General features: G+C 42.0%; 1 protein-coding gene across 7 annotated transcripts in view; it reads left to right on the top strand.

Moving 5' to 3' along the window:
• Positions 1-5495, top strand: part of shank3a (SH3 and multiple ankyrin repeat domains 3a) — a 307884-nt gene extending 302389 nt beyond the window's left edge. For 4 of the 7 annotated variants that reach the window (XM_020040539.3, XM_020040544.3, XM_020040540.3 and 1 more), the window contains one exon: positions 4855-5495. In XM_020040539.3, the coding sequence (XP_019896098.3) occupies positions 4855-5419 (565 nt within the window). In that variant the 3' untranslated portion in view covers positions 5420-5495. The remainder of the gene's footprint in view (positions 1-4854) is intronic. The other 3 variants (XR_002195651.2, XM_020040541.2, XM_034288337.1) reach the window with 3 other exon arrangements.
• The last annotated feature ends 6971 nt before the right edge of the window (positions 5496-12466 follow it).

Here is a 12466-nt window from a genome sequence, read left to right as displayed (position 1 = left end):
GCTCATGCCATCTCACTCCGCCCGTCTCTGAAGATATGGCCCTTTCACCTCCCTTAATGCCCCTTAGACCTCTTCCCACACAGACACACATACACAAAATATCCACAATTGCATGTTCACATGGAAGCGATGGCACAGTCTACATATCCTTAATCCTGTGGCCCTTCCACCTGTCCCTACACAGCAAATTGGCCAGTGTTACCTAGTTTTGATCTTCAATATTTTTACATTTCTTATGTTGATGCAGGGCATCAATTTGCTGTTGTAACATGAACACTCAGTGGTGTAAAATAATACAAAAATGTGAGTGTGATTGTAAAAAAAATATGTGGAGAGTAAATATTGTCTTCAGTACCACAGCCATCATTATCATATTTTTCAAAGCATGCTGGTCAAATTATTTAGTGGGGATTTTTTTGTGCATGTACAATTCCAGTTTCAGTTTTAAGAGAGTGTGCATCTATCAATGAAATAGTTGTTTCAGTTGATGAGCTCGGTAGTGTTGCTAACCCTGCAGGCAAATGGATCGTACAAAGTGTTCGTACCCTAATACTGAGAAAGTGGAACAACAACAGTGTTAATAAACCACTGAAAAGTGTGAACCTACAGTATATGGACAGTGTTAATGTAACTGGGAATTTGCTGAGTAAAACCAGACTTTAGTACTATTTCTCCCTAAACCACTTCTCTCAACCCCTCCCTCTCATCCTCTCTCAACCCCTCCCTCTCATCCTCTCTCAACCCCTCCCTCTCATCCTCTCTCAACCCCTCCCTCTCATCCTCTCTCAACCCCTCCCTCTCATCCTCTTTTAACCCCTCCCTCTCATCCTCTCTCAACCCCTCCCTCTCATCCTCTCTCAACCCCTCCCTCTCATCCTCTTTTAACCCCTCCCTCTCATCCTCTCTCAACCCCTCCCTCTCATCCTCTTTTAACCCCTCCCTATTGTTTCTTGTTCATGCGCAATTTCATGGCTTTCACTTGAAAAATCAAAGCTTTGACAATGCACTTTGCTTTAACTGGGTCAGACAAAGACAAATAATCAATATATATATGAATATGTTGGAGGTTACAGTACACTTTTATCATGTTGACGTGACAGAACAGAGCCACAAACACCCTCCCCAGCAATTCATATTGGGCCAAGTCTGAACAGCGTGACATTCTATGTCTATTTGGGAGAGAGATTAAAATCGGAGAAATTTGGTAAGCCTGGTCCTGGATGTCTATAGATTTAACAATGCTCACTAGTTAAACTGCACCACTTTCTGCATCACCGTTATGAGGCTGACATGACAGTTACTGACTTCCTGTGGAGTTTACATCAGAGCGATGGGCGCCAGGGAAATGCTGATGAGGGCCCTATGTCTGAGAGAACCACTCACTTGGCACTGACAAAGTTTCACTCAACTGATTTACAAAAGAAAGAGGAGAGAGAGAGAGAGAGAGAGAGAGAGAGAGAGAGAGAGAGAGAGAGAGAGATGAGCAGAGGTACTCTCAGTGATTACTCTGTCAGAATTACCTGAGTGTTACAGGATCATCTTCCACTAGCTAGATGGTATGCCGCTCATGCCAGCAATCTGAGATAAGGAACAAAGAGAGAAGAGACCAAATGACAATGAATGGAGAGAGAACAGACTGCAGAGGCAGTTAGTAGATACAACCCACTTCTGCTCTTTCAAATGATAATGCCATGTTCACTTTCAAGAATGTTCCAGTTCCTTGGGGAGTGTATTTATAATTTGTGCTACCTGGAGAAAGTCTCTCGGAGCTCAATGTGTCCCCAATGAATGCTGGAATACAATAACTCAGAGAAATGCCCTCATGTTTTGCCGTTAGTTTTAAAGGGATTATGATTCTTATTATTTCAGTAAATACCCCCCCAAAAAAGTATTTTTGGAAATTGCGAGATACCATTTGGGGAGTGGCATAAAGGAGCTCTCAGAAGTTATACACAATGTCTATTAATGGATTGCGGGGCCCAATTACCATTTTGCCTAAATTAAACTCCAGGGGCCTGTAAATACAACAACATTGCTAAAGTAGGCAAACATTTAGCAGAAACAAAATTACCATCATATTATCAAATGTACTTTGACCGATGTATATTTTGTCATTAGTTAGCAAAATCAGTCAAGAATAGCTAGCAATGATAATGTTAGCTAGCTAAAATATTAACTATCTAGTGAACATTATACTGCAGACCAAATCTTTCTAGTGAACATTATACTGCAGACCAAATCTTTCTAGTGAACATTATACTGCAGACCAAATCTTTCTAGTGAACATTATACTGCAGACCAAATCTTTCTAGTGAACATTATACTGCAGACCGACAATTTTCAGGCCAAAAGGAAATGTTCAAAACAGTAATGTGACAAAACGTGCTCTCCATTAATAGGGTCTGGGGAAAATGTGTCCTTTGTGTATGTATTTTATGCAATATTACGTCATTTTACATGGCTGGAGACAATAATCCTATTAATATAGCTCAAATATTCACAATAGCATGCTACTGTGCCACTAACAAACAAAGAAATTAAGATCTATAAAAACAACCATGTCTTGAATTAATTAACCAATTAGGCCTGTGGGGAGTCATTATCACAGTCATCCAAATGATCAGGTTTAGGTCAGAACAGGCTTGTTTGCTCCAAATATTAATTAGGCACAAATAATGAGAGATTACAATTTGACAGATGTTTTATTTTCCTTACGGTCCAGTGAGGTGGAATGCATGAAGGTGCAGAATACAGTATGTTTCTGTGCTTTATCTTTATCGTTGTCAGATTGGAAAATAATACTTTTTGAACTGCGCTTAAACGCTGAGAAGTTGTCTATAAATCGAGGCCCAGTCTATTCAGTTCCATGGAGGGAACACCACCATTTCATTATGCAAACTGCATCAGATGACCAGGCTCAGCCGAAGCACGGTCCATTTTATCGATTCTTAATTCCCGTGGTGATTCGAGCAATTCATTGATTCATATGAATATTTGGTTTGAATTCAGTAAAGGACTCATTCGACTGTTTTGTGTTACTGGGTGTACCACAGTAAGCAGGGAGAAAATCAAGGAAACCAGAGAGTTGGCTGAAGAGGTCAGGCACAACATTTGAGATTTCCAGATTTTCATGTTCCTGTTTCCACCGTACGTAATGTGATCCAGAACTTTAATGCCATGCCACAGTAGCAAGGACATGGACACAAGGAAACTTGATGGACGGATTGTTCATCAACTGCCACATATCAAGCTGACCTTCAGAAACAAGGTATGATAGGTATGAGTTTAAGTGTGCAAAATCCATTGCCAACTCAGTGAAAATGGGTTGTATGGTTGGAGACCCACTTTAGAGATAGATGTGTAAGAAAGCCTGACTGCAGTTTGCCAAAACACACTTGAACATGCCCCAATCCTTCTGGAACAGTCTCCTGTAAACAGATGAGAGGTTTTTTTTAAGCATTTTGGTAAAACAGAAAACAAACAAAACAAAACTTCCCAACAGCCAACGACATCATGAAATCAAGTGAACACCACAGTATTTTGGAGCTCAATGTTAAACCCAATGTCAAAAAGCTGGGATTCTGTCAACGGCTCTTCTAGCAGGACAATGACCCCAAACACACTTCAAAAAGTACCCAGGAATGGTTCAAGACAAAACACTTAATTGTTCTGAAGTTGCTAACTGTAACTTCAAAAATAAGTTATATTGTATTAAAAAACCTGTGGAGAGATGAAAACAGCAGTTTGGAGGCACCCTTCAAATCTGGGAGAACTGGAGCAGTTAGCATAAGAGTGGGCCAAACTGCCATTACAGAGGTGCAGGAACCTCATCCATTGTTATTGGAAGCGCTTGATTGCAGTTATTTTTGCCGAAGGCTGTGTTACCAAATATTTAATTTAGGTTGTCAATAATTCAATCAATGCCCTTTTTATTTTCTTACTTGGAATGATACATTAGGTTCTGAGAAAAAGGTCCTGTAATATTAACAGAGAAATATAGAAATGTGGAGACCAAATACTTGAATGAATTTCAACTTTGTTTTAGTGACAATGTGACTCCTTGGAAGTGCATGGTGCCAATTTGTCTGGCCACCTGTACCGTTCCGCTTTATATCGCAGTAAGCATTGTGGCAACAACAAGCAGCTGTCATCATGACAACTTAGAATAATGTTCGATAGCAGAGATCCAGGAATAAGCAATACTGGCGCCTCTCGCTCGTACCACACAGCAACAGCCACATTTTTTGTTTCAGCTTTACATTGTTTTGCATATCATAAGCCTATAATAGCAAGTAGGGAAGTCATGAAAGATTGGGCACAAATTGAGATAATACTTCCTGCATAATTTGTTTTTATATGAAGCAGTCCCCTTGACAAACATTTTTAAAAGCACGACCCTATTTTCCTCTGGGTACAAATGATATAAGTTGCAACCAGTCCTTTAGTGTCGTGTTCCAACATGTTCTACCTTGTTCCTCTATTGTCACCATATGAAGGGTTGGTCTCCCTGAATCAGGCCTTATGCTCCAACTTAATGAACAGGTGAAAACACTAAATGTTTTGATGTTTCTGTGACATAATCTGTCTTGCTCTAACTGTCACTAACCTTGCACTCCACAATGAGTGGCTTGATGTTTCAAAGGATCAACTTATCAGTTGGCTCGTTTTACTTTATGTTTGTGAATAAAAGCACTGCGACGTTGTTCTGATTTCTCTTCACCTCTCTCTCGCTTTCTCTCATCCTTCCTCTATTTCTCCTTGTGCTTGCTCTCTCTGTATCTATCTATCTCTGTATCCCTCTGACCCTCTTTTCCTGCCAAATTCTCCCTCCCCATGTTTGTCCATCTCCTCCAGACTTTTCAGCAGTCTAGGAGAGCTCCACACCATATCCCAGAGAAGCTACGGCACCACCTACACCATCCGGCCTGGCAGCCGCTACCCCGTCACACGCCGCACCCCCAGCCCCAGCTCAGGCTCCCCGGACCGGAGTGACCCCCTCAGTCGACTCCCTGGCTTTGGGTTACCCACTTCACCCACCACACCGCCCCACACCATACTCAAGTCGTCCAGCCTCAGCCTGCCTCATGAGCCCAAGGAGGTGCGTTTCGTTATGAGGAGCTCAAGTGCCCGTTCCCGTTCCCCCTCTCCGTCCCCCTCTCACTCTCCCGGTCTGGGCTCGCCTCTCCTGGCCCTCAGACCCTTCCACCAGAAGCCCCTCCACCTGTGGAACAAGTATGATGTGGGGGACTGGCTGGAGAGCATCAATCTGGGGGAGCACAGGGCCGGTTTTCAGGAGCATGAGATCGAGGGCTCGCACCTCCCTGCACTCACCAAGGACGACTTTGCTGAGCTGGGCGTGACACGGGTGGGACACCGCATGAATATTGAACGAGCACTCAGACGACTGCTGGAGAGCTGACCCCTGCCCTGAGAGAGGAGCTGACCCCTGCCCTGAGAGAGGAGCTGACCCCTGCCCTGAGAGAGGAGCTGACCCCTGCCCTGAGAGAGGAGCTGACCCCTGCCCTGAGAGAGACCAGGAACCAGAGAGGCTGAGAGGCAGAGAGAAAGAGAGAGAACTCACCCATCTTTTACACTAGCTTCATTTTAGTTTTTTAGTTTTTTCACTTTTAATGTTTCTAAATGTTTAAGTTAATGTATCTATACCCTGCACTAAGCACTGCAATTCATTATGGAAGGAGGAATATGAATCTTACGTTTCTCCCCATCTTGACAAGGCGCACATATTCTTTACAGAAGAGAATCTTGCATGAACTCTGATTGGACCATTTGATTTGTGACAGCTTTTCTCCAGTCACAACCGTCAGCCTCCCACAGAGCTTCCCCTCTCTGGGGGTACCTCTCTTCTTCTCTCTCTCCCTCCATCCCCTCTCCCTATCTCTCTCCCTTCTCTTAATTTGGCCACTGAAGGATCCCCCCGTTTGTGTGAAGAAGGAGAATGAATCTCGTTCCAAACGGAAAGTTCAGTTGCCTTTCAAAATATTCTCTAAAAGATCAGCTCAACTACGATGAACAGAGGAGTACAGAAGAGTTACTCACCTAGTGCTGACACACAGATACAATATTGACACTGGTCTCTCTCCTCTCTGCCTGGCGTGCTGTTTAAACCAGAGACATATGAGCCCAGAGACGGAGCTCCGCATTGGAGACCACATGGGGAAAACCCCTGGACCTTCTCACGGAATGACTGTGTTATCTATTATATTTGGAGAATGTTTAACCAACACTAGTGGCTTTTTTCATAATCAAAACGTTATGCTTTGGGTTTCCAAAGAGAAAATGGTAGATAAATATGATATAAATGTATTTAAATAGCTTTTGGGGGGGAGGGAGGCAGAATGTTTTAAGACATTTAATAAACAAGAGGATCTGACTCTTACTTCTAGACTAAGTAAAGAGAGAAAAATGTCAAATGTATTCCACCAATAATTTACTTGTTTTTACTAATTATATACATATATATTTGAAAGAAAGTATATAGATATATACAAATTTTGTCATAAAATATACAACTTTACTAAAATTATACATGGTATTCTATATAAAACCCACTGTTGATGAACTGTACTTACATGGTCACCCTTTCCTGAACAGTAGCATGAGAAGTTGCATCACGTCATCAAAAGAGGGTTGTGTTTTTGTTTGTATTGTTACGATCTTCCGTCATACTGAAGGGCATACCACACAACGAGGGGTGTGACACCCCAGTTGACCCTAGTGACCCTGTGACCTCAACACATAATCAGATGTAAAGACATAATACACATATGAACAGTCACGTAGTCAAACGAATAACATGCTTACAGACACGCACACGAACACACGCACTTTCCTCATCCACACCACAACTGGTAGCATCATAACTTACATCTGAGGCAATGGGTAAGGAGACTTAAGAAGTGTGTTTAGAAAATACTATCAAACAATTGTAATGTGAGTAGCTTCTCTTTGCTGTCAGAGCCAGTGAGTGTATTGACACAACAACACTGTTCCATACACTCTGGGAGGACACAACATGTTTAATACTGCTGATAGAACTAGCATGATAGAACTATTATGAAACGTTTAAGAGTAAACATGATTCCATATTATACAAGACAAGCTTTGAATGGTAGGTAAAGAATATGTAGTTAATTGTAATTTTGCAACAGAGATGCATGTCTGTTTTCTATAAGACATGTCTATCGACTAAGTACTGTAATGTTGGACTCCACTGAATGCAACCCAGGTGGACACTGCTACTACAACTACTACTAAGACGACTAGTACTACTACCACTACTGCTACTACTACCACTATTACTACTACTACTACTGCTACTGCTACTACTACTACTGCTACTACTACTACTACCACTATTACTACTACTGCTACTACTACTACTACTACCACTATTTCTACTACTGCTACTGCTACTACTACTATTACTACTACTACTGCTACTACTGATACTTCTACCACTATTACTACTACTACTACTGTTACTGCTGATACTTCTCCTACTACTACTTTGACTACTGTTTCTACTACTACCACTGAAACCTTTACTAGCCACAAGCAGCACTAAAACATTATGCTCAGTTACGATCCTTGGCAAGGAGCCACGCATAAGGCCGATCTATCTCTGTGAAACGTTCCTTTGTATCTCTTTTTGAACGGGCGGGTGGTAAACAGACCATTATGTCCACCTGGTAGGAATAATGCTGACTGTCTGAGTCCCTCACCTTTGACTCTGCAGACTGAAATGACTCTTATGCTTATTGGCCTTATTCTGATCAAAGAGGAACATTTCGGGGCACAACGTATTAAAAAGAAAAGGAGATCATTTTGGCCGCTAGCATACCGTCAGCCTCCTTTTGGCTGTTGTGTTGGGTTGATTGTTGGTTTATGTTGATTTCTAATGTTCTTTTCCCCCTTCAATAATGTTACTGGGGATTTTGTAGCTCTCAGATTACTAACCTGAGAAGATTTTTCTATTCACTCGCCTAATCTGAATTTCAGAGTGAACATCAACAGAAGGAGAAACTAAATATATTCTGTCCTTTCACAATGACGTACACCGTGTAAATATGATCAAAATACAAGTATTTGCTTTTTTTATATTAATCACAAGCAATGTACATATGATAGTTTTCATATAACTTTTGGAAAATCTAAAAAATATATAGATCTATATATGAATGTTTGGCAATGTATGCATAGTTAACCACCTAGAGGAGAAAAGGTGTTATCAGATTTTATTCTTTCTATGAACTCTGAACTACTATAGGAGATGATTTGCACAAAGCAAGGTGCTAGCATTCCAACCACCCATCATTACAGGGCATGCATGCTGTGAAGGGGGGAGAAACCTGACTGTACTGTCCCCTCTCTCTCTGCTGTGTGTGGACGTGTGTTTTAGTTCCAACTCTGTGAAGTTAGTCTGCTGTAGCCTTAATACCATCAGAGATTCCTAGTAGTGGCTGTGTCTCACACACACACACACACACACACACACACACGCGCGCGCGCGCGCACACACACACAGTGTGCACACACACATCGAACTCCAAGTCTACGGTTGTTATATAGGACCCTTTCATATACATCTATATTCCATGACACGAGAGAGAGGTCAAAACAATAAGACAGAGCTTAACCTTTTTACTAGTTTTGTACATACAGTCCCTTCCCTTGGCCTTTGTCTGTGTGTGTGGGAGACCCTGTCCTCTTTGGCCCCAGTCTGTGTGTGTGTGGGAGACCCTGTCCTCTTTGGCCCCAGTCTGTGTGTGTGTGGGAGACCCTGTCCTCTTTGGCCCCAGTCTGTGTGTGTGTGGGAGACCCTGTCCTCTTTGGCCCCAGTCTGTGTGTGTGTAGGAGACCCTGTCCTCTTTGGCCCCAGTCTGTGTGTGTGTGTGAGACCCTGTCCTCTTTGGCCCCAGTCTGTGTGTGTGTGGGGAGACCCTGTCCTCTTTGGCCCCAGTCTGTGTGTGTGGGAGACCCTGTCCTCTTTGGCCCCAGTCTGTGTGTGTGGGAGACCCTGTCCTCTTTGGCCCCAGTCTGTGTGTGTGTGGGGAGACCCTGTCCTCTTTGGCCCCTGTCTCTCTGTGTGGGAGACCCTGTCCTCTTTGGCCCCTGTCTCTGTTTGTGGGAGACCCTGTCCTCTTTGGCCCCTGTCTGTGTGTGTGGGAAACCCTGTCCTCTTTGGCCCCTGTCTGTATGTGTGGGAGACCCTGTCCTCTTTGGCCCCTGTCTGTGTGTGTGGGAGACCCTGTCCTCTTTAGGCTCTGGAAAGGGTTTGCCTGTAGCTTTAATCTGAGACATAGGCATAGACAAAGAAAGGGGTACTATCTTCTTTCCACCTCCTCCATGTGACCAGGAGGCCCCCTCTGTTCCATTTCTCACTTCTTGTCCATTTCCAGAGTTTTAAGGGGTATTATATGATGACGTGATTTTGAGGAGGACCAACAAAAAAGGAAAAATGTGCCAAAAATGACAACATTTTTAATTGAATATTTTTCTTTAGGACTAGGTTAGTTTGGATGTTGTTGAGCTGTTACTCAGTAATATGGTGCCATCTCCTGGAAATCTTGAGAACTACAGACATTCATTTAGCTTCTCCACCTGGACACAAACTTTTTGGGGTGGAACTGCAAATGTTTTTATGTTTTGTAAAGGAATATATATATATTGTGTGTGTGTGTATATATGTATATACATGTGTGTGTGTGTGTGTGTGTGTGTGTGTGTGTGTGTGTATATATATATATGTATATATATAAAAAACCTGGAAAATGACCTAATTTTATGAGCTTTGCATTATTAACATTTCTATTTTGAGACAAGGTATCAAAGTATTGCTTGATTTAACTGTAAGGTTGTTCTACAGCTGACACTGATTGATGACAACATGGGTTTACACACACACACACACACAAACATGAACACACAAACACACAGACGTGGGCATGCATGTGCACTCACACTGGTCAGAAAACACACCGGTACTGAGAGAGTTGGACCCCTCAGAAAGTTTGCCACAGGTAGCCTATATAGATGCAAGCCCATGCTATGGGAAACAGACATCATTCACACCAACGAGTTCCTCCGTACGGTCCTCTTCATCTTCTTTTCTAATCAACAAAGCACAATCTAAAATGGTGACGGGGAGCCATGAGTCCTTTTAAATCCATGGTGATCTGGTAGACCCAACACTGGATCCAGTGATCTTATCATTATTAAAAGTTTTTTTTTTTCTTTCATTGTGGATTTTCTCCTTGTTTGCACTGTGAAGTTGAACATGGTAGATCTATCACAGGCAGTGTCTGGGCCTTACCAGCTGAACCTCCTCTTTCTTCCTCAGACACAGAACTGTAGCCTGGTTGAAACAAATGATAATGCCTGTGGAATAATTCCAACCTCAGTGTAGCCTAGCCTTGTGGAATGACTCCCGAAAGCACACCCATACTATATGTGCTGAATTTGTTGAGGGGTACAAATGTGAAAGGTCAGATTCCTAGCTAAGTAGAATATAGTGTAGCGTTCACTTTGGTGCTATAGCTGTCCAGATGTTCACCAGACAGTGTTACTGTGACCACGATTAGTAGGGCCAGTGTACAGTTCTTTAGAATGTCAGATACAATACAGGAAGGGCTGTATCTAAGACTGTAGGAATACTCAAAGTGTAATTTTGCTGTTAATAAAAGCCTAATAAACAGCATCTAGTAGCCGGAGAGATATCTAGGCTGCTTCTACCTAGCAGCTGAGGATGAAGCATGTCTACTGAAACACACATGCTGAAAGGGCTCAGGGTAGCAGTGGCTACACTCACCTAGAAAAGGAGAGAACAGTGGCCACTGGCCATCGACTAGATTCCTGGGAAAAGAACACTAATGGAAAATCAATCAGATTTTCTGGCCATTACGATCATTGAGAATCTTGATCATGGTTCTCCTGTCATTCAATAAGGGAACAGATAGGGAAGAAGGCTAGTACGACCAAGGCAGCTGTGATAGCTCTACCACAGAGATCTATGTTTGTTATAATATGTAATAAATTTATATTAAAAACATGAACCTGATGTCCGCTCCTCATTAGTCCCTCTGCAGAGATTTGGACACAGGACATGTCAGTTGCCCTTGTGTTTTTACATTTACATTAAATATCGGTCATTTAGCCCACTCTACTATCCAGATATATGTATGATGCCAATGTAGTTATGCAGTCTTTTACCAGGTAAGTATGCTAAGAACACATTCTTATTTACACTATGGGAGCAATTAGGGCTAACTGTCTTTCTCCGGGACAGAACCACATTTTTTTTAACATACAACCGTGGTTTGACATGGATGGTGATCTACTAGCTCAGTGTTCACAGACACCTGTAATCCTCAGGCGAAGACATTTTGCATTCTGGCTTGACACTGTCGAATTAGTCAAAACATTTATTTGAATAATATATTCTTAACATTTGAGCTGTGAATAAAAACAAATGCTTATTTGTGATGGGGTTGAAATAAAAAACAAAGACTAAATTGCAATGCTCTTATCAGTTTATAGGTTAGAATGGAAGAGCATATCCATGGAAAATGTTTTTATACACGGCATTACAAATTAGAAGTTTATTACAGAGGTCTCTTCCGTACTTCTGCAACACTTCCGCTTGACTGACATCACATACCTATCAATCTAACTTGCACATTGATTGGTCAACTGCACTAAAATGAATCTATGGTGACACTGACACAGCTTTGCTTTGTCAGGTCCAAGGTTATAATAGTTAACGAAAACGAACGAAAAAACAAAAACTAGGTGGGAAAAAACAAAAACTAGGTGGGAAAAAACATTGTCGTTGACTGAAATAAAAATAAAAACGAGGCATTACAAAAAAAACGATAACTAACTAAAACTGTAATGTGTGGTTGACAAAACTAACTAAAATAATAGAGTAAATGTTCTTAGTTTTCGTCTTTGTCAATGTCTTTCCTTTTTTAACGCTATTTAAAACACGCAGTTGTGTGTGTGTGTTTCCTTTCCCTGCTCTCCCTCCGTCACACACACACACACACACACACACACACACACACACACACACACACACACACACACACACACACACACACACACACACACACACACACACACACACACACACACACACACACACACACACACACACACACACACACACACACACACACACACACACACACACACACACACACACACACACACACACACACACACACACACACACACACACACACACACACACACACACACACACACACACACACACACACACACACACACACACACACACACACACACACACACACACACACACACACACACACACACACACGTTCGCGAAAGGTTGGTATCTCGTGAACACCTTTACACAATCACACATTTAAAAGTGGTATAAAAATATTTTCATTTCTGAATATAACTTTGTCAGTGTGTTAAT

The sequence above is a fragment of the Esox lucius genome, chromosome 19 (genome assembly GCF_011004845.1).
Source record: "Esox lucius isolate fEsoLuc1 chromosome 19, fEsoLuc1.pri, whole genome shotgun sequence".
Classification (NCBI taxonomy): domain Eukaryota; kingdom Metazoa; phylum Chordata; class Actinopteri; order Esociformes; family Esocidae; genus Esox; species Esox lucius.
This window is presented reverse-complemented; position numbering and strand designations above follow the sequence as displayed.